Here is a 20,293-nt window from a genome sequence, read left to right on the forward strand (position 1 = left end):
AGATGGCCCTCGTGTGCATCACACTCCAGCTCCACAGGAGGGCGCTGCACAGGGCTGTCTGCGCTTCTCTCTGCAGCTGATGGCACGTCTCCTTTACTGCAAATGTTCCGTTAATTAATATGCTGTTAATCAGTTGCGCAATTATTCTCCACATTTTCTTACAGTCCTGCACAAATCATCATTTCGGAAAGTCTAACTTCTGCTGAGGGACAGTTTGACCTGAATTGGTTCACCAAGTACTGTATAATAGGACAGGTTTAGTCCAGGCTGAAAAGAGAAGAAAAGAAACAATGTTTTGGCTGTGGAGCCTTCTTCTTGAACTCACCCACCACCCGAAAGCTCCACAGCCAAAACATTGTTTCTTTTCTTCTCTTTTCAGCCTGGAATAAACCTGTACTTGTGCGTTTGTAGCTGATGCAGCTCCCTACTTCTGTGTAATACTAGTCTGCTTAAGTTTCATAGAGGCATTCTCGTCAAAAGTCAAATGTTCACAGCAACCCAGAGAACCGAGCTGGTGAGCCTGTATGATATCGGAGGCAGGAGTTTCGTTGGGTTGGTTTTTATTAAGAGACGTAGAAGACGATGACAATAAAAAAAAAGCACAACCTTAGCTCACCAACAATAGATCTGTTAGAGCAATATATATATACAGCATCTTAACTTTAAAACAACTACATTCAAGTAACCACAAAGATTTACACTCATCCAGAACAGCACAGGCTCCCTCTCTCCCTCAAGTCTGCTTCTCCGGATCATTGTTGCAGCCCAGTAAAACACTTCACCGACCCAGCTCCCGGTCCAGCAGAACCACAGGTTCTGCACGGCACCGTGCAGGACCGCACCAAGAGAGCTCCAGCTCGGACAGTTGGCCTGGAAACAGTTCAAGTCCCAGATGAAAGTGGAGCTGGGACCCCTGTGCTCTGACGGACCTGTGCCAGCGTGACACCCCAGCAGGGCTCCCCAGTCCTGCCCTAGTGTCTGCTGACTGAGCTGTTACTCAGTTCAACACTTGATTGAAGCTCAGTAATTATTTAAACACCAGCTGACTAACTGAATGCTCTAATCCCACATTTAATTAGTTCAATTAAATCACAAAAAGGAACAGAAAGATTTGGAATCCTGGTCTATAGCACAACTGAACCCCCCTTTTAAAATAAATTATACAGATTGTGGGTACAACCCCCCACACTCCAGCAACACAGAAGACAGGAGCTAGGACAGTGGTCCTGTGTATACCAGGAAAAAGACAACTGTCCACTCACAGGGCAGGGCCTGCTGACCATGGTCTCTCTTACACAGCCCAGAGCCCACTGGCACACAGGACACTGCAGGAATAGGGCAGAGCCCACTGACCACTGTCTCTCACACAGGACACTGCAGGAATAGGGCAGAGCCCATTGACCACTGTCTCTCACACACAAGACACTGCAGGAATAGGGCAGAGCTCACTGACCACTGTCTCTCACACACAGGACACTGCAGGAATAGGGCAGAGCCCACTGACCACTGTCTCTCACACACAAGACACTGCAGGAATAGGGCAGAGCTCACTGACCACTGTCTCTCACACACAGGACACTGGAGGAATAGGGCAGAGCCCACTGACCACTGTCTCTCACACACAGGACACTGCAGGAATAGAGCAGAGCCCGATGACCACTGTCTCTCACACACAGGACACTGCAGGAATAGGGCAGAGCCCATTGACCACTGTCTCTCACACACAAGACACTGCAGGAATAGGGCAGAGCCTGATGACCACTGTCTCTCACACACAGGACACTGCAGGAATAGGGCAGAGCCCACTGACCACTGTCTCTCACACACAGGACACTGCAGGAATAGAGCAGAGCCCACTGACCACTGTCTCTCACACAGGACACTGCAGGAATAGGGCAGAGCTCACTGACCACTGCCTCTCACACACAGGACACTGCAGGAATAGGGCAGAGCCCGATGACCACTGCCTCTCACACACAGGACACTGCAGGAATACAGCAGAGCCCGATGACCACTGTCTCTCACACACAGGACACTGCAGGAGCAGACCAGAGCCCACTGACCACTGTCTCTCACACACAGGACACTGCAGGAGCAGACCAGAGCCCGATGACCACTGTCTCTCTCACAGGCTATCCACAGCACAAGCACCAGTCTGTCATGTGAAGCTAAAACCCCGATCAGGGTGGAGCCAGTTTTAAGGAATAAGATTTCACGGTTAAATGGCTCCTAGACAGAGTCTTTGCTATCTGGAAGCCGTTGTAAAATTTAAAATTCTTTGGGGTATTTTAGATGGTTTTCCCTCCAATAGGAACACAGAGTTTGGGAAGAAAGGAGCAAATCGTGGTGTTGTTGGTCCTGTCTGCCACCACCCCAGCACGGTGTGGACACACACACAAACACACAAACACACAAACACACAAACACACAAACACACAAACACACAAACACACAAACACACAAACACACAAACACACAAACACACAAACACACAAACACACACACCTGGCACCCTCAATTCCCTGGCATGCACAGAACAGTAATTACCAGAACAAGATTGCTGCCATTAAGACGAGGCCTGGGTCTACGCTAGGTACATTACAATCACGTTACAGTACAACATTATTATTTTATATTTTTTCTTTAAAATTTGATCTGTAAGAGTAGTAGATTATTGATCAGATTTACATCTGGGCCCTCCCGCCTCCCCCACACAGGTGTGTAACACTGGACACCAAGCCCTACTCCGTCCCCCAGCGCGGTCCGGTCCGGTCCGGCCCAGCTCCGGCTGCCCCTCACTTCTCCAGCATCACCTCCATCTTGGGGTTGATGAAGGAGAAGCCCTGGAAGGCCAACTGGTCCATGGAGTCGATGAAGTTCTTGTCGCTGTGGGACAGGCGCGGCTTCTCGCCCAGGAACTCCCTGTCGAAGTTGCTGCAGTCGTTGGGGGCTTTCTGCAAGCGCACACAGAGGGGGGGGGGTCGTTAACCAGCCAGCCAGGCGCAGACAGGAGCACCAGCAAACCTCAGAGAAGGGGTGCCTGAACACCCCATTTCTGAAGCTCTTCCCAGCCCTGGCAGCTGCTTCATCGCCGTCTCTTGGAAACCTACTGAGGATTATGTGCGTAATGCACTTGTCTCCCTACAGGTGGCGCTAATCTGTAACGAACAGGACAAAAGCAGCGCAGGAAAACCCTTGAAGAGAGACGTTTCAGGATGAACTCCCCTCCTGGGGCAAATCACAACGTAACAGCCCCTCCCACTGGACCCTCCTCCAGCTGCCAGGGGCACCCGAGACCCGAGCTGGACGTGGGAGGACCTGACCAGACGCTGGACAGCGCGGGGTATGGGGTGCCCACAGTCGGGAGAAATACTATGAACAAGTCATTACAATTAACTGGGCTTCTCTCTGAACGGACCATCTGCTTGGAACTGAAATAACATCAGGTCAGCCGTCGCAGAACGCCTTCAGTATGAGCTTCGTGCGCTTGTTCGCAGACGAGCTGCAGACAGGCGCAGCCAGCTCGTGAGCTCGGCTCTGCTGCTGGGAGTCACCCCGGTACCACGGGCCATCGGGGAGAGCGTTTCCCAGGAAACGAGGAGACGGGGGGGGGGGGGCAGGAGACAGCGGAGCCACACGCCTTTCCTGCCGTTTCGGACCGGCCCCGGCTGTGCTCAGGGGCTCGTGAAAACCGAGCGGTCCAATGACGTCGTATCGGGCAGGCGGGCGAAATGTCGGGGTGTCACCAGCGGGCGCAGCGCAGGGAGCCCCGTGCCACAGGAGCCCAGGAGAACGGGGGGAGAGGGCGGGGCGGGGCGCGGCGCGGGACGTACCACTTTGGGCTTGAAGGGGGGCTCCACCTCCTTCTTCTCCAGGGCGTTCCAGTTGATGGTCTTGAAGAAGGGGTGTGCCTTGACGTTGCCCGTGATGCCCAGCCTCCGCGTCGGGTCGCGCTCGAACAGCTGGCAGGACGAACACACACAGTGAACACGCGGGACGCCGGGACACAGAGCCGACAGCCCGGCGGGAGGGCCGGCGGGCCGGACGGACCTTCTCCAGGATGTCCTTGGACTCCTTGGTGATCCAGCGGGGGTAGTGGGGCACGTCCATGCGGATCGACTCGAACAGCTCGTCCTCGTCGTCCCCGTGGAACGGCGACTGGCCGATCAGCATCTCGTAGAGCAGCACGCCGAACGACCACCAGTCCACCGAGAACGAGTACTTCTGACCCAGCAGGATCTGAGGGCGGGGAGAGACGGACACGCAGACTGAGCGCCCGGGCGCCGGGACATGACCACAGCATGGCAGTCCAGTCCAGGTCTTACCGGCTGCAGGTAAGGACCCCCCCCCAGCGCCGCCCGGGCCTGCCCCTACCTCGGGTGCAATGTAGTCGGGCGTCCCGCAGAAGGTGGTGGCCCTGTTCTCTCCTAACATGTTCTCCTTGCACATGCCGAAGTCAGCGATCTTGATGTGGCCGTCCTGGTCCAGCATGACGTTGTCCAGCTTGAGGTCTCTGAGGAGGGGGGAGGGGGGAATGGGATGGGATGATCGAGCTGATCTGCACCAGGGCCCCCCGTTCTCAGGCCTGGGGGCGCCAGAGTGTCCAGCTCTCCTCTGGACCCCCAGGACAGGACTGGACACCCTGCACACACACTGACCCCCCCCCCAGGACAGGAATGGACACCCTGCACACACACTGACCCCCCCCCAGGACAGGACTGGACACCCTGCACACACACTGACCCCCCCCAGGACAGGACTGGACACCCTGCACACACACTGACCCCCCCAGGACAGGACTGGACACCCTGCACACACACTGACCCCTCCCAGGACAGGACTGGACACCCTGCACACACACTGACCCCCCCTGGACAGGACTGGACACCCTGCACACACACTGACCCCCCCCCAGGACAGGACTGGACACCCTGCACACACACTGACCCCCCCCCAGGACAGGACTGGACACCCTGCACACACACTGACCCCCCCCCAGGACAGGACTGGACACCCTGCACACACACTGACCCCCCCCCAGGACAGGACTGGACACCCTGCACACACACTGACCCCCCCAGGACAGGACTGGACACCCTGCACACACACTGACCCCCCCTGGACAGGACTGGACACCCTACACACACACTGACCCCCCCCAGGACAGGACTGGACACCCTGCACACACACTGACCCCCCCTGGACAGGACTGGACACCCTGCACACACACTGACCCCCCCCAGGACAGGACTGGACACTCAGCAGACACTCTCACACCGACGCCCCCAGGGCAGAACGGGACACCCCTACTCTCAGTCAACAGGCGAAGTCCACACATGCTTATGTCTCACACACACAGGGGCAGGATTTGGGGAATTGTGGAAAGGGTTTTTTTTCCCCCAGACCAGGAATTTGCAGGCTCATCGTGAATTCCTCTGATGCCCGGACCACAGCCCACGCCTGACGAGCAGCGTAGCTTCGGCAAACGCCGAAACCGCAAGGCTTACGAGACGAATCCGCGTGAGCCACCGGGCTCATGTCACAGGAAGCCTGAACAGGGTCTCGGCCCTCTGTGGGGGTCTGTGGAGCTGCGAGCTTCACAGACGAGCTGGGTCGCTGGGGCGGCGCCCCCAGCAGGACAGGTGTGGGTATATGACAGCCCAACACCCCAGCTCCAGCTCTGTGACTGGTTACTCCAGTAAGGAGAAGGGCTAGATCAGGGCACGACACGTGACTGCTGAAGCAGAATAAAAGTACCGCGCCCGCCTGCAGACAGAGCTGTCAAGGTCCTTTACTGGGACAAACACTAAGAACAAACCACATTCCCAGTCTGCCACCCATTTGAAAGACTCCCTAAGGAGCAGCATGAAGACGGATGCAGGAACCACTGCAGTGACAGGAGCTGGAAATCCCATCCTCCCGCGATTAAGAACTAGACTGGAGCGACTCCGAAGACCCCGTGTGCCTCCAGGAGCAGGGCTGGGAAGCTCCGCTCGGGGCAGCCTCACCTGTAGATGATCCCTTTGGAGTGCAGGAACTGCAGGCCGCAGATGATCTCGGCGGAGTAGAACCTGGGAGGAAAGGAAAAATAAGGACCGTCAGGCCCCCTCTGCCGCGCGCCGCGCCGCGCTCTGACTAATTGAAGAGGACGTTTCCAACAGCGCAGCGCTTGAAACCAGCCCCCCGCGATGCCATCGTTAGCCACCCGCCGGGCCCGCGGCTTCCAGCCTCGCTGCCGCGCAACACCGACCCCCCCGGCGCCGGTGCCGTGAGCCCAGGCCAGGCTGACAGGCCAGGGGCGCACAAAGCCGCCCAACGCCGGGGTGCTCCAGCAGCCAAAAGATGTTCTTTACCCCCTTTTACGACGTGTGCTGGCTTCACCACTGCCGGTTTCACACGGGACCCCCCAGCCCAGCTGGTGCAGCGGGTGGCAGCAGACAGGCCGCCGCGGGACGCGGGTGCGAGCCGCTCTGTGTGGAGATCTCCAGGCGCACACAGGGGCGAGACGAGGAAACAGCCGCGATGACGGCGTCGGAACCGGCAGCTGTGTTTCTGCCTCCGGGAGGCCCCACCCCAGCCCAGTGTGGCGACGGGAGCTATTTTTATCGCTATCTGGGTCAGAGCCTCCCCCGGCGTTACCCCAGCCTGGGCGTCCGGCCGGCAGAGCGGCTCTGACTGAAAGGCAGGGGATGGAGAGCTCTCCGCTGTGGGAGCGCGGGGGTCCGGGCCCGGCAGCAGCTGCCCCAGGGCACTGCCACGCTCCAGACTCCCAGCTCTCTGCCAGCAGCTCCTCCGAGAGGGACGGGGCTGTAATCGATCAATCGACGGCTGACAGGGGACTGTCTCTCCTGCGGCAGCCAGACTATCGCTCTTTTAAAGGAACTGACTGCACAGCTCCTCCTCCAGTCTCCTGCAGTTTGCCGGCCAGCGCGCCACAGCCCAGTCCTGCTGCTGGATGAGTGTTGGAAAAGGCCTGCGCTGTCCGACCTGCGACCTTTACCTCCCCCCCACCCAGTAAATACACTGCCCCCTACAGACGCGCTGCGGAGCTCCGAGCTCTGTGTGCACGCAACCCCTCGCCGGACTGGGGTTCGACAAACCGCAGTGAAGAGGCCATAAGGAAGACAGCAGGGGGAGAGACAGAGCGGCTGTCTGGCTTCAGTGCCGCAGCGCAGGCCACCCCTTGATGCCACTGTCTCTCCAGCACGCAGCGGAGCTCCTGGCCAGCCCGGCATCGGGCCGTCAGGACCAGGGGGCCGAGTCACGTCAGCTCACACGCCCCCCGCTAGCCTGGGGAAGGGACCGGGCTGCTTACACATCTCCGTGAAATGCCCCCCGGCGTCCATCCGGAATGCTGCTAAATCCCGGAACTGACACGAGCAAAGCCTCCTGGGATAATGACTTCCCGAGTCAGGTCCCAGCTCAGCAGGTTCTTCCGAGAAGGACATTCCTTCCTAATCCTCTTTCCCACAACGGATAATTAGGAAATATTTTTGTTTTAACTGCGGACATCTGTACCAGAGGTCTGACAGAGAGAACCGGGCCCTCGCTGCACACTCACGTCGCTCTGTAGAGGTCGAAGCGCCCCTTGTCCTGTATGTGGAACATGAGGTCGCCCCCGTTCAGGTACTCCATCACAAAGAACAGGTGCTCCTGTTGGAGGACAGGGAGACCGCACAGTTAGAACCACGCACACACGCACATGTATGTACACACACACTCGCGCACACACGGAGAGGCGCACACACGCGCATGTATGTGCGCACACACTCGCGCACACATGGAGAGGCGCACACATGCACGCGCGCACACACACATGTATGCACATGGAGAGGCACACACACACACGTATGTACGCACACACACGTATGTATGCACACGGAGAGGCGCACACATGCACACGCACATGTATGTACGCACACACTCGCACGCACGCATGTATGCACACGGACTCACACACGCGCACAGCCGGCGACGATCTGAGATAAGAACACAAGGAAGGGGACACACAGCAGGAGGCTCTGAAGAATGAACCTTGGTGTCGGGAGAGCAGGCTGACGAGAGGATCCAGTAGCTCACTGATCCCAGGGCCATGGCTTACCGCTAGCTGGCCTGAGGCCAGTGCGTACCTTGGTCTGGAAGGTGCAGTACAGGTGTGTGAGGAAGGGGTTGTCCCAGGCCAGCGCCAGCACTCTCTTCTCCACCATGGTGCACTCCACGTCATCGTCCATCAGCACCACATCCTTCTTCAGCGCCTTGATCGCGAAGTACTCGCCCTTCCCGCGCAGCTCGGCCAGCAGCACCTGAGAGACAGGGCAGGGGGCGGGTCAGGAGCTGTACAGAACCAGATGGAAGGCGGCGCAGAGCCCTCCCCCAGCGGGGAAACTGCAGCAGAGCCACTGCTCTCCTCCACAGGCCCAAGTCTTCAGCCTCTCGCCAGCCTCGTGAGACTGACGGCACAAACGCACGACCAGGAGCCCCCCGAGGAAAAGCACGGAGAGACAGGCCCTGGGAGTCCTGACGGGCAGAGCGTGGACAGAGCGGACACCAGTGTCCATCACAGGGCCGGGGGCGCGCTCACCTTGCCGAAGCTGCCTTTGCCCAGCACCTTGTGGAAGACGAAGTGGTCGCTGGTGACCTTGGAGAGGTGTGTGATCCGCGAGGGCGCGCGGGGCAGGCTGCTGCCCTCCCACAGCTTGTCGTACGGCGAGCCATCTGCTGCAAAGGAACAACGCACACACACACTGTGACAGCGCCTCCTACAGGCCCACAGAGCACTGCGGTCCTGCTCTTCCCAGCCCCCCCACCCTCCAGGGAGCACCAGCCCAATCTCTGGAAGAGGAAGCTGCCGTGCAGAAGAGACGCTTTCTTCTGTTCCACGGCCTCTTCACTGGATTTATGCCCTTAAATGTCCATGTGTCTGTCTGCTGCCCAGTTCCCACAACACAGGGAAAACAAGGAGGCGTTTACTGGAGGGTGAGCAGGCAGGAACAGTCAGGTTTCACGCGACCTCCAAACCATTTTTTAGGACAAATTGGGAAGAATGCTTTGGGCATAAAGCTTTGTGCCAAACAAAATGACTGCAGACCACAATGAGGTTCCTGTGCTAAAATTAACTTGGCTCTTGAAGCTCTGTGCCAAGGAAAACGAAGAAGCTTTGAGCCTCCCGATATCATCCAGGCCCAGTGCGCCAGGCTCGGTCCCCAACGCCCCCCCCCCAGCGTGTCCGAGCTCGGTCCCCAACGCCCCCCCAGCGCGCCCGAGCTCTGTCCCCAACGCCCCCCCCCAGCGCGCCCGAGCTCGGTCCCCAACGCGCCCGAGCTCGGTCCCCAACGCCCCCCCAGCGTGCCCGAGCTCTGTCCCCAACGCCCCCCCCCAGCGCGCCCGAGCTCTGTCCCCAACGCCCCCCCCCAGCGCGCCCGAGCTCGGTCCCCAACGCCCCCCCCCAGCGCGCCCGAGCTCGGTCCCCAACGCCCCCCCCAGCGCGCCCGAGCTCGGTCCCCAACGCCCCCCCCAGCGCGCCCGAGCTCGGTCCCCAACGCCCCCCCCCAGCGCGCCCGAGCTCTGTCCCCAACGCCCCCCCCCAGCGCGGCCGAGCTCTGTCCCCAACGCCCCCCCCAGCGCGCCCGAGCTCAGTCCCCAACGCCCCCCCCCAGCGCGGCCGAGCTCTGTCCCCAACGCCCCCCCCAGCGCGCCCGAGCTCGGTCCCCAACGCCCCCCCCCCAGCGCGCCCGAGCTCGGTCCCCAACGCCCCCCCCCCCCAGCACGCCCGAGCTCTGTCCCCAACGCCCCCCCCCCCCAGCACGCCCGAGCTCAGTCCCCAACGCCCCCCCCCAGCGCGCCCGAGCTCGGTCCCCAACGCCCCCCCCCCCCAGCGCGCCCGAGCTCGGTCCCCAACGCCCCCCCAGCGCGCCCGGGCTTGCAGCTCACCGGTAGCGTCCAGGCCCGAGGTCTTGAAGTCCTGGTAGATGCCGATGTCCGACAGGTTTGACTCGGACCTCCTGGTGGGTTTCTGCAAAAACAGAGCTCGTGATTAAAAACACGAAGGAAAGAATCAAAACGGTCTGAAAGCAGGACAGCGAGTGCGAGCTTCCGGTCCGAGAGAGGGGCGCGGAGTCCCGGCCGACAGGACAGCCGCCCTCACAGGTCCCAGGAAAAGCAGGCTTAGAGGGCCAGCCGCGGAAGTCAAGGGGGACGCGGAGCTCCGGCTGGACCGCGCCCCGACAGCCCCGCCGGCGCTGGGCCCGGGGTGACTTTCGCTGCCGGAGGCGAAACAAGCGGGGAGCGAGGCGGGTCCGGGAACCGTCCCAGGGGTCTCCCCGCGGCTCCTACTGCAGTTCACAACGGCAGGCCCCTGCGAGGGAGGCGCTGCAGAAGTCAGACCACAGCTGCAAGCTCCTGCTTCCCAAGGGCCAGGGCTGCGGACAGCAAGCTGGGAAACGCCGAGGTGCGCGGAGGTGGCCTGAGCCGCGCTGCCGTTAGCGGAGGCGGGGGTGCGGACAGGGCGGCAGAGCGAAGGCTCCCCCAGGGCTGCTCGAACCCGGGGCGTGGTGCTTCGATGCGACCAGCTCCTTAACTCCTTAACTCCCATACGGATCCCGCGATTCACTGGGTCCTGAATTAAGGAGGTGGTCATCGCAAACCCCGAGATCAAGCGTGCTGGACGGGCCGGAGCTCAGCAGTCCTCGCCTTCGCCTCCTTCAGCCATCAACAGCAACTCGCAATGGAGCTCGATGGGACTAGAAGAGGCCTGACTGCACTGACTGGAGCACCCCGCTCTGGGGCGGAGCTGCTGCTGCTGACTGAAGGAGGCCTGCCAGGAGCCGGGCCGGGCCGGGCCGTCGGAGAGCTCGGACACATGCTTACCGTCACCACAGTGTGCTTCTACACTCACAGGACGACACGGGAGGAGAAAAGAAAAAGGTTTCAGAACAACGCGTGCGGGCTACTGCGTCAGAGTGTCCCGGGGGACTGGAAGAGAGTGTGGTTTTCATACGGCGCGGTGTGATGACAGCGCCTGAGCTGGGGATAAGGATGGGAAACAGTGAAAACCACCACTGCCTTCAGAGGCTGTTTACCCAGATATTCCTCTGCTAACTCCCTACGAATTCAGGCCTTTACATGAGCACCTGAGTTATCTATTTGAAGAAGCTTGAGGGATAATGCACTATTCAACATGAAGCACGTCCTTTTGTCTGTTTTGTGTTGAGTTGCGGGGCTTTTGCATCCAGTCTGCTTTTTCAGCAACTATTAACGGTTGACGAGTGCTTGCGGACATTGGCTGGAGAGTCACCTTCTGTCCATGAGCATGTCGTCGCACCGGTGCGCCGGACAAATAAACTGGGCCGAAGCAAGTGAGGGCGTGAAGCACAGGGCTCCCACGCCTCCCTGTCGCCTGGCCCCCCCGGGCCCCCCCACACCTGCGCCTGCAGCCCGTCCGTCTGCTCACCTGGCTGACTTGGGTCAGAGCCTCGGCCAGCAGCTTCTGGTTGATCCCGCAGAGGTTGGCCACCTTGGTCTGGCACTTGTGGTGCACGTTCATCTGGCAATCTGTGAGGAGAGAGCCCAGGGCATGCTGGGTAGTGAAGCACGCCGGCACGAGTGAGGTCACAGACACCGGGGGGCAGGGGCAGAGCTGTGTAGCACCCCCTCTGGGGGTCTACTGCCCTTTGAAAAGGGAAAGACAAACTGTGAAGGCTGCGAGCCGGGGCTACAGTATCAGACCTCCACTCAGGGGGTCCACCTGGGGCTACAGTATGAGACCCCCCCCCTGCCACAGACCGGGACAGTCACTGCTCCTCCTTGCCCAGAGATGCAAGCTCTGGGCAAGGAGGAGCTCCTGGGAGCTCCTGGGAACTCTTCTCCCCCAGCAGCCCAGTCGCAGACACTGCCTGCCTCTTGGTACCGAGAGCTGCTGGGAGCTCTTGTACGAAATGAAACAACGCCAAGCCCTTGCCAAAGTGAAGGTAGGGATGGTAAAATCAGACACTCAGAAGCTGCTTCAGCGAAGTTTAGTAGACCCCTTCCAAAATCTACAAAAAAATCCACATACAGTACATGCTTTGCATTTTTAATCAAAGCTGAAGTCTATAAATGTATTATTTTTGGCCTTAAATTAATTGTGGGTCGAGTCATTTCACTCTCACTGAAGTTTAAAAGCGTCTCCTCGGAGCCGAGACTTAATTACCGCTGGTGTTACACCACTGGAAATCGGCAGCCTCTCAGAACTACAGGCCTGCTTTCACAGGGCTGGTGGAAGGTTTTCAAATGCTGCAGAAACAGCAGCGCGAGCCAGCGTGACAACTGAGCTCAGGGCGTGTTCCAGCCCAGGAACGCACGAAGCTCACGGGGAGATCTGGAGAAGGGAAGGTTCAGAAGGCCCGAGACCACTCCCTGCTCCGCCACAGCCCAGAAGCCTGCCAGTCTCCCTCCTGTCTGGGCCTCTCAGTGGTGAAATAAAACTCTTTTACAGCAGGGCGTTTCCAGACACCAAAGACTCTTTACAGGCAACAGGAACTCTCAGCGTTTAAAAACAGATCTTACATGAGCTAATTATTCATCCAATTAGAGGCCCAATTAGACAAGAGCACTGTGGGTGTGGGAAATCGTGACACACCAGCAATGCCACACGACAACCCCCCCCTACACACACACACACCTCCCCAGACTCATGCCCTACCTTCACACTTCAGCCCCTGCTTGACGAGCCCCCACAGCAGGCTGCCGCAGTGGTCGCAGAAGGTGGGGCTCATGTAGTTGTAGTTCTTGAAGCGGTGGGGCATGTCGATCTTGAAGCGCTCCTTCTGGAACTGCGGACAGGGGAGACGACCCATCAGCCCCCCACTCCTCCCAGAACCGGTTTCGGCGCCCCGTCTCTGCTGCAGACAGGGCGGCGCTAGCGAGCGGCGGAGGGCGGCGCTTACCACGGTGTCCCTGCTGTTGGTGGCGGTACCCGTGCACCTCCCGATGATCTTGTCGATGCACTTCTTGTGAATAGCAGCGTTGCATTCTTCATCACAGACACACACAAACAGAGCAACACGTGAGACACAGCCGACGGGGAGAACGCTTGAAAGCCTTTAAGAATGAGGTCATCTAACGGGCTTGTTCTTCGGACGGGACGGGTTCGTCTCTCAGAAGCTCGGCTCGGCGTTAAAGCCGATACCTTGGTCTCTTTCAAATCACAGCTGGTGAGATCCTAGACTACTGAACAGGCCAGATGGCCCCTCTTGTCTGTAGCCTTTCTCATGTTCTCAGGTGTGGCCAGCTCTCTGTAAACCGAGGTTCATTCTCAAGAGCACAAGAGCAACCTTCCAGGTTCTGGCAGCGTTTCCTTGCAAACCCTGACTTCACCCATGTGAAGTCATGTGCAGATGTGAGGGAACAATATTGGAGACTACAGGGAGATCTCTCCAGGAGCTCGGGTGAGACCAGGGGGCACGAATCCTTCCACCACCACTGCACGTAAACAGCACATGAACTGCACCAGGGGCAATTGTGCACTCTCGTCCCAATGCCTCCAGCTCCTGACTGCACCACAGCTTGCTTGTGCTGTGACCACACATGCCTGCTCACAGGTGTTTCCAGGTGAGACCAAAACGACTCCCTTGAGCCCATCTGAAGGGTGTGGGGAGTGCATGTTTTTGGGGGAGGGTCAGAGGTCAACAGCTTTGCGGATTCTAAGATCTCCAGTAAATTCAGGGAAGCCCAAGATCTCTAACGATCGCAGCCGAAGTCCAGACTCTGCATGAATCCAGTAAATACAGCCTTGTTCTTGCAGCCCGATGCAAGACCCCTGACCTAAAGCACCACTGCAGTGCAGGACTGAAGATTATTGAGATCAGGGGCTAGTGGACTAGCGGATGATGACCACTGGGCAGACGGGTCAATACTGGAAAACACACTTACGTCGGCATTTGTAGCCCTGCTTATTCAGGCCCCTGCGGATCAAAGAGAGAGAGGAGACAGGTCAAAGGACCGCACGTGTTGCCCTTCGATCGTCCTGAAGGCGTGAGCTCTGCCAGCCGCAGGAAGCGCCTTCGAGCAGCGACAACATTCAGCGGCTCTTTGTGTGGCGGCTGGGCAGGGAGAGTCGGCGAATCCAGGCGCCAGCCTGCGCCCGCAGCCGGCAGAGAGAGCGGCGCTGGCGGGCCGCAGCACAGATTGCTCCTCAGCTCCTCTCGGTGCGGTTTCGGCACCCGAGAGCTCAGCAGCTTCAGATTTCCGCTGCTCTCAGCGCGGCTGCGAAGGGCCTGGCCAGCCCAGCACACTGAGGATGAGCACAGCAGGAAGCTGAGACACACGCACTCTCACGCACACACACACTCACAGGCACACACACTCTCACACACAGCAACACACGCACTCTCACAGGCACACAGGCACACACGCACACACGCCCAGCCACACATGCACTCTCACATGCACACACAGACACATGCACAGGCCTGTGGATGCACCACCACACAGAAGCCCACACATGCACACACCCACATGCACACACGTGTGGATGCACCAGCACACAGAAGCCCAGACACGCACACACACCCACATGCACACACATACACGCACACACGTGTGGATGCACCAGCACACAGAAGCCCAGACACGCACACACACCCACATGCACACACAGACACGCATGCATACACACGTGTGGATGCACCAGCACACAGAAGCCCAGACACGCACACACACCCACATGCACACACAGACACGCACACACGTGTGGATGCACCAGCACACAGAAGCCCAGACACGCACACACACCCACATGCACACACACGCACACACGTGTGGATGCACCAGCACACAGAAGCCCAGACACGCACACACCCACATGCACACACAGACACGCATGCACACACACGCACACACGTGTGGATGCACCAGCACACAGAAGCCCAGACACGCACACACCCACATGCACACACAGAGGCGCACAGCCAGCAGCTGCCTGGGGCCTCTCAGCGCTGCTGGACTCTGAAGCAACTTCCCCCTGCACACAGAGAGGACCCCCCCCCCAGGAAGGCGCAGCGTCACGTCATCGCGAGGCCCAGTCGGCTCTCCGGAGGGGCGGCCTCTCGTCACATTAACCACCTCTCCTTCAGCGGCGAATGCTGGACAGTTAGATCGTCCCCAGGCGGCGGCGACACCAGACCAGCACACAAGCCCCCAGCGAGCCAGCCCCCCCGGCCGCCCGGACACCCCCGAGCCCCTCCAGCTGCCACAAGACAGCGGGGTTCCTTCCCAGCGCGCCCCACTGGCCCCAGGACGGTGCCGTGTGCAGCCCGAGGAAGAGAAGGGGTCCCAGTGTGGGGTGGGGGCTCAGAGGGACCCCTGCGGGGTCGCTCTTACCAGACGAACTCGCGGCAGACGGAGCAGAAGGTGGGCTGCCGGAAGAAGGTGGCGATGAACTCGTGGTTCTTGATGAAGTGGACCTTGGCCTGCTTGATGGCGCCGCGGCGGCGGTTCAGCGTCAGCGCCCCATCCTCCTCCTCCTTGATGGACTGCTTGCTCTCTGCGGGGGGGGAGAGGGTCACACGGTTTTCTCTCAGCCCATACGATGCAGCAGGCGCCAGTCAGCAGGTCAGTCCCTGTCCTGTCAGCGCAGTCAGGTACGGGCGCGGACGGCGCCGATCGCCCGGTCAGGCTTGTCGAACTAAAATAATAACGTTACTGTTCTAACTGAACGGCTGCGGATGCTTTGCTAACTGTGACTGCTCTGGCTGCGGTGTGATCGATAGGTCACGCCAATAAAGCCTGTCGGAGAGACAGAAAGAGTGAGAGAAAGTGAAAGGGAGTTAAGTTTCTGAGCTGCAGCCGTTTAAAGAACAGTAATTATTTCCGGTTGTTTGCTTTATGCTTCAGCGATGCGGTGATTCACTGATCCCATTAATGAAGTGAATCTGAGAGAGATGGGCGGGTGAGAGGGAGGGGTCACCCAGAGGTCATTCACATTCTCTCAGCTTCCCCTCCGAATGTTTCTCAAAACACGCCAAGCAGGTGGGAATACTTCCAGGGAACGTCACCAATGAAATCGTCGGATCCAGCGGATATCTCCCCCCCCCAGTCCCACCCCCAAAACACCCAGATCTAGAAAAGCAGAATTCGGGGAGGCCCCGGCCTGCGGACTGGGCAGCGCCCAGAGGGGCTCATTCAGAAGCCTGCTCTGCCCCGGGGCTCCAGGGAACCCCTCCCTCTCCCTCAGCTCCCTCCAGCTCTCGCATCACGAACCCCGTCGGTCCGTCGCCTGGGTAACCCCTTTCCCAGTCCCTCTGTGGTCTCCACCCCCCCTGCGGTGGCTGGTCTGTAACCACTGCGGCCCTGTGCCCCCGAGTCGTGCCAGGTTACCGGACCCGGGTTCACGCGCTCTGGCCTCCACTGAGCGCTCGTGCCAGCGCACACCCCCCAGTGCGTCTCACGGCAGCGCCCCGATCGCACGGGCTGGGGGCAGGTTTCCTGTCTCACCGCCAGCAGCTCCCACAAAACGCCCCCCCCCCCCACACACACAAAACTCCGCCAGTTATCTGGGCCTCCAACCCATCTTTTAAAACACCCGGAGGGAAAAACGGGTGTCGTTTTCACTCCTTGCAATTCCTGCTTTCCCACCTGCTCGGCGCCTTCAGGAAGCAATCTGCCCACATGGAGAAAAGCTGCGGAAACCGGTCTGAACGCGAGCCGGTCCCACAGCAGGAAGGGGATCTGGAACAGGCCGGCTCTCTCCGCGGCGCCTCGCGGAACCTCGGGAGGCTGTCAGAATCCCCCCCACATCTGCTCGAACACATCCAGCCTCTCCAGGGGCCTCACTGAAGCCTCCGAGCTCACAACCCAACGAAGGAATGACCTCCTTTCAACAGTATGTGCACCGAGGCGAGCGCATTCTTCCAGCACGCGTGTCCTGTGGTTTGTCGGTTTCGCTCCGTGTCTCGCTCGTGTCACGGGGCTCCAGGGTGGGGGCAGTTTGAGGAAGGGATTCATTTGGGGGCTTTGAAATAACATCCCTGGCTGCTCCTCTCTCACCTGTGTCCGCGTCCTCCAGGAAGAACTGCACGGCCATCATCACCTTGCCGGTGGGCTGCAGGTCCACCTGGGGAGGAGACAGAGCAGACGCCAGTAAGCACACGCCAGTATCCTGGGTGGAGTGGCCGCAAGCGTCTCGGGCAGGTGTGTCCGGGGGGGGGGGGATGGGGGGGTGGAACAGGGAGCCAAAAAGGACAAAGATGGAGAGGAACAGAGGGTACAGATCACAGTACGAAAGACGGAACCTGGCAGAGAGAGTGATGGAGAACCCAAACCCCACCTCCTAGCCCAGAACCCCGCCCCCTTGCCCACAACCCCGCCCCCTGGCCCCGAACCCCGCCCCCTTACCCAGAACTCCGCCCGTCCATTTCCCTTCTTGCAGCGCTCGGCGAGGACGGACACGCCCACCGTCACCTCGGAGATGGGCTCCTCCGCCGTCTTCATGAGCACGATCTGGATGACCCGCCCCTCGTAGATGTGGGCGTCGAAGCTGGACTTCCAGGCCGGGTACATGGTCGGCTTCTTCTGGATCAGCGTCTTCCCCCTCTCTGCAACGGCCGGAAGCAGAACCAGAATCACACACTGGGCCACGGCTGGGGGGGGGGGCAGGGGGCAGTGGTGAGAGAAGGAACTGCAGCACGTGCACAAGCCCAAGAGAGCAGACACCTCAGCAGTACCCAATCACGCAGCCACCAGTGCCAAGAGAGAGGCTGTCCAGGCAAAGCCTCGCCAAACACCGCCGTCTTCTTGCCTTTTGGAGAAATGGCTGTTGTGAGGGTTGGTGAGCAGGTAAATTTATCCACTCAAAAACAGTGCCTTGTTCAAAGCACCCAAACTGTGCGTTTTAGGTCTACTTTCCCCACCTCGCCCTGTGTGGAGTTTAATTTCAGGTCCTCTCTAGTACAGCATCTCCACCGGGTGCAGAGACAGAGAGAAAGGAGAACGTCACCCCGTCTGCGGGAGACGGAGACAACGTCTTCGTCGTGAAGTGTGGAGCCACTCGGGGAGCCCGACAGCAGCTGCCCCCCGGCGCCCTGACCTAGATTAACACCCTCGCATTCCACCAGCGGACTCCACTTAAACAGCAGGCCTGCGAAGGTTTCTCTCAATACTGTTACCAGTCATGGCATTTAAATAGAAATTACCTGGCCATGACAACAGAGGGCTAATGCTAGTGTGCACACCCTCTTCAACAACATCCGCTGCCACCCACCTACCGCAGGAGCAATGACAGTCAGGTACGGCACAGCAGCAGCCAAAATCCCCAATGGCAGTCAGATCACTGGGCATCTGCCGTCCTCAGACTGCAGGACACAGACACACAGACACAGACACACACACACACAGACACACAGACACACGCCGGCCTCAGACTGCGGCACAGACACACAGACACAGACACACACACACAGGGACCTGCCGTCCTCAGACACACAGACGCACAGGGACCTGCCGTCCTCAGACTGCGGCACAGACACACACACACACACACACACACAGGGACCTGGCGTCCTCAGACTGCAGCACACACACACACAGACAGACACAGACACACACACAGGGACCTGCTGTCCTCAGACTGCAGGACACAGACACACAGACACAGACACACACACACACAGACACACGCCGGCCTCAGACTGCGGCACAGACACACAGACACACACACAGGGACCTGCCGTCCTCAGACACACAGACGCACAGGGACCTGCCGTCCTCAGACTGCGGCACAGACACACACACACACACAGGGACCTGCTGTCCTCAGACTGCGGCACACACACACACACACACACAGGGACCTGCTGTCCTCAGACTGCGGCACACACACACAGAGGGACCTGCTGTCCTCAGACTGCAGCACACACACACAGAGGGACCTGCTGTCCTCAGACTGCAGCACACACACACACACACACACACACACACACACACACACCTGCCGTCCTCACGCTGCAGTACAGACTAGAGGACCGCCCAGGCTAAAAACAGACTGGACTACAGGGGTTGAGCTGCTCAGTACTCTGATCTGAATCTCGGCTGAGAGCCGGGCAGCAGGGAGGGGAGAGGTGTCTTGCCCATCGGCTATCCCGCCGCCACGGGCCCCGGCTCGGGTCTTTCCTGGGGCGCGGCGCTCTCACCCGTGCTGAGGGACTCCTTCATCTTGATGGCGCAGAAGGGCGGCTCGGGCAGGGGAGGCTGGGCGCCCAGGTCAAAGGCGTTGAAGGCGATGCGGAGAAAAGGAGACATCCTGCTCCGTTCACGCTGCCCTCCTGCAGGGAGAGGAGTCACGTCAGCACAGGCCGAGAGGAGGGGGAACACAGGCGCACCGACACGCCTGCACGGCCTCCGCTGCGCCCCGGCACCCCCACAGGCCCCCCACCTCTCACTCGTGCTGCATCTTATCGTGCGGCTCTGGACGGTGATTTTGTGCCTGGAAATGTATTCAAGTTTGCCACTGCAAAGGGATCGAATACTACCGCAATCCTGACTGATCTGTTTACTTGTTTTGGCTTTCTGCGTTCGCCACGAGGAGTAGGTGGTGTCTGTAATAAACATCATCGCTGTCAGAGTGTCGGATGATTTGTCACCCTGAATGTCAGCCCATCTCTCCGGGTACAGCACAGAACCTCCCTCGTGTACACAGAAACCAGATGCTGTAAATATTAGCACTTTATATACCAGAGCCTCTCTCTCTCAATGGTGTTTCGGCCACAGAACGTCCTTCCGACAGAGCCAGGTGTCACTGACCCCAGCCCTCAGCCCCAGACTGGCCGGCTGCCGCACACGACTTGAAATCGCTCTGACCGTTTGGACTTGATCATTTTTTAAATTTCGCTTCGACTGCTGCCAAAGCATGTCTAACCTATAAAAGGAATGGGGACGGAGGGGTAAAGGGCTCTGTGCCCCCTGGAGAGCTGAGGTTATAGACTGAAAGGCAGCCCCCACACTGCACGTTCGGATGAAAGCCCCTTGGTCACAATGCTCATAGTTTCACGATGATGTCAACTTAACACCCTGAGCACAGAAGCCTGGAGTGGTAAATATTATCACTTTACATACATGTGTGTCTCTTTCCCCACTGTAGTATTTCATTGACAGGAGCTCCATCAACATCAGTAAATGCCCGGGACCCGGACAGGCTACCAGCCAGCGAGACACAGGGCCTGCTCCCCGACTGGTGTGCAGGTAGGCAGGTGCCTGCAGGTCTCAGGTGAGATCACAGCGCCGGTACCGACGGGACGGGACACTACAGAGCCTGGCGCCAGGC

The 20,293-nt window shown here is 59.2% G+C and overlaps 1 protein-coding gene across 4 annotated transcripts in view; it reads right to left on the reverse strand.

Annotated features, from left to right (window-relative positions):
* Positions 1 to 543: 543 nt before the first annotated feature.
* The window catches only part of LOC102698207 (protein kinase C delta type), a 29,242-nt gene continuing 9,492 nt past the window's right edge, over positions 544 to 20,293 (reverse strand). Inside the window, exons 2-19 of one of the 4 annotated variants that reach the window (XM_015348161.2) lie at positions 19,164 to 19,295; positions 17,371 to 17,570; positions 17,023 to 17,089; positions 15,358 to 15,520; positions 13,909 to 13,940; positions 12,924 to 13,009; positions 12,680 to 12,809; positions 11,450 to 11,550; positions 10,867 to 10,884; positions 9,931 to 10,012; positions 8,582 to 8,715; positions 8,130 to 8,303; positions 7,562 to 7,653; positions 6,009 to 6,071; positions 4,375 to 4,513; positions 4,051 to 4,239; positions 3,834 to 3,962; positions 544 to 2,954 (exon numbers count right to left, since the gene is read on the reverse strand). In XM_015348161.2, coding sequence (XP_015203647.1) covers positions 2,796 to 2,954; positions 3,834 to 3,962; positions 4,051 to 4,239; positions 4,375 to 4,513; positions 6,009 to 6,071; positions 7,562 to 7,653; positions 8,130 to 8,303; positions 8,582 to 8,715; positions 9,931 to 10,012; positions 10,867 to 10,884; positions 11,450 to 11,550; positions 12,680 to 12,809; positions 12,924 to 13,009; positions 13,909 to 13,940; positions 15,358 to 15,520; positions 17,023 to 17,089; positions 17,371 to 17,570; positions 19,164 to 19,272 — 2,067 coding nt within the window. In that variant the 5' untranslated portion in view covers positions 19,273 to 19,295 and the 3' untranslated portion in view covers positions 544 to 2,795. Of the gene's footprint in view, positions 2,955 to 3,833; positions 3,963 to 4,050; positions 4,240 to 4,374; positions 4,514 to 6,008; positions 6,072 to 7,561; positions 7,654 to 8,129; positions 8,304 to 8,581; positions 8,719 to 9,930; positions 10,013 to 10,866; positions 10,885 to 11,449; positions 11,551 to 12,679; positions 12,810 to 12,923; positions 13,010 to 13,908; positions 13,941 to 15,357; positions 15,521 to 17,022; positions 17,090 to 17,370; positions 17,571 to 19,163; positions 19,296 to 20,293 lie in introns of all 4 variants that reach the window. The other 3 variants (XM_015348160.2, XM_015348162.2, XM_006631063.3) reach the window with 3 other exon arrangements.

The sequence above is a fragment of the Lepisosteus oculatus genome, chromosome 4 (assembly GCF_040954835.1).
Source record: "Lepisosteus oculatus isolate fLepOcu1 chromosome 4, fLepOcu1.hap2, whole genome shotgun sequence".
Classification (NCBI taxonomy): Eukaryota; Metazoa; Chordata; class Actinopteri; order Semionotiformes; family Lepisosteidae; genus Lepisosteus; species Lepisosteus oculatus.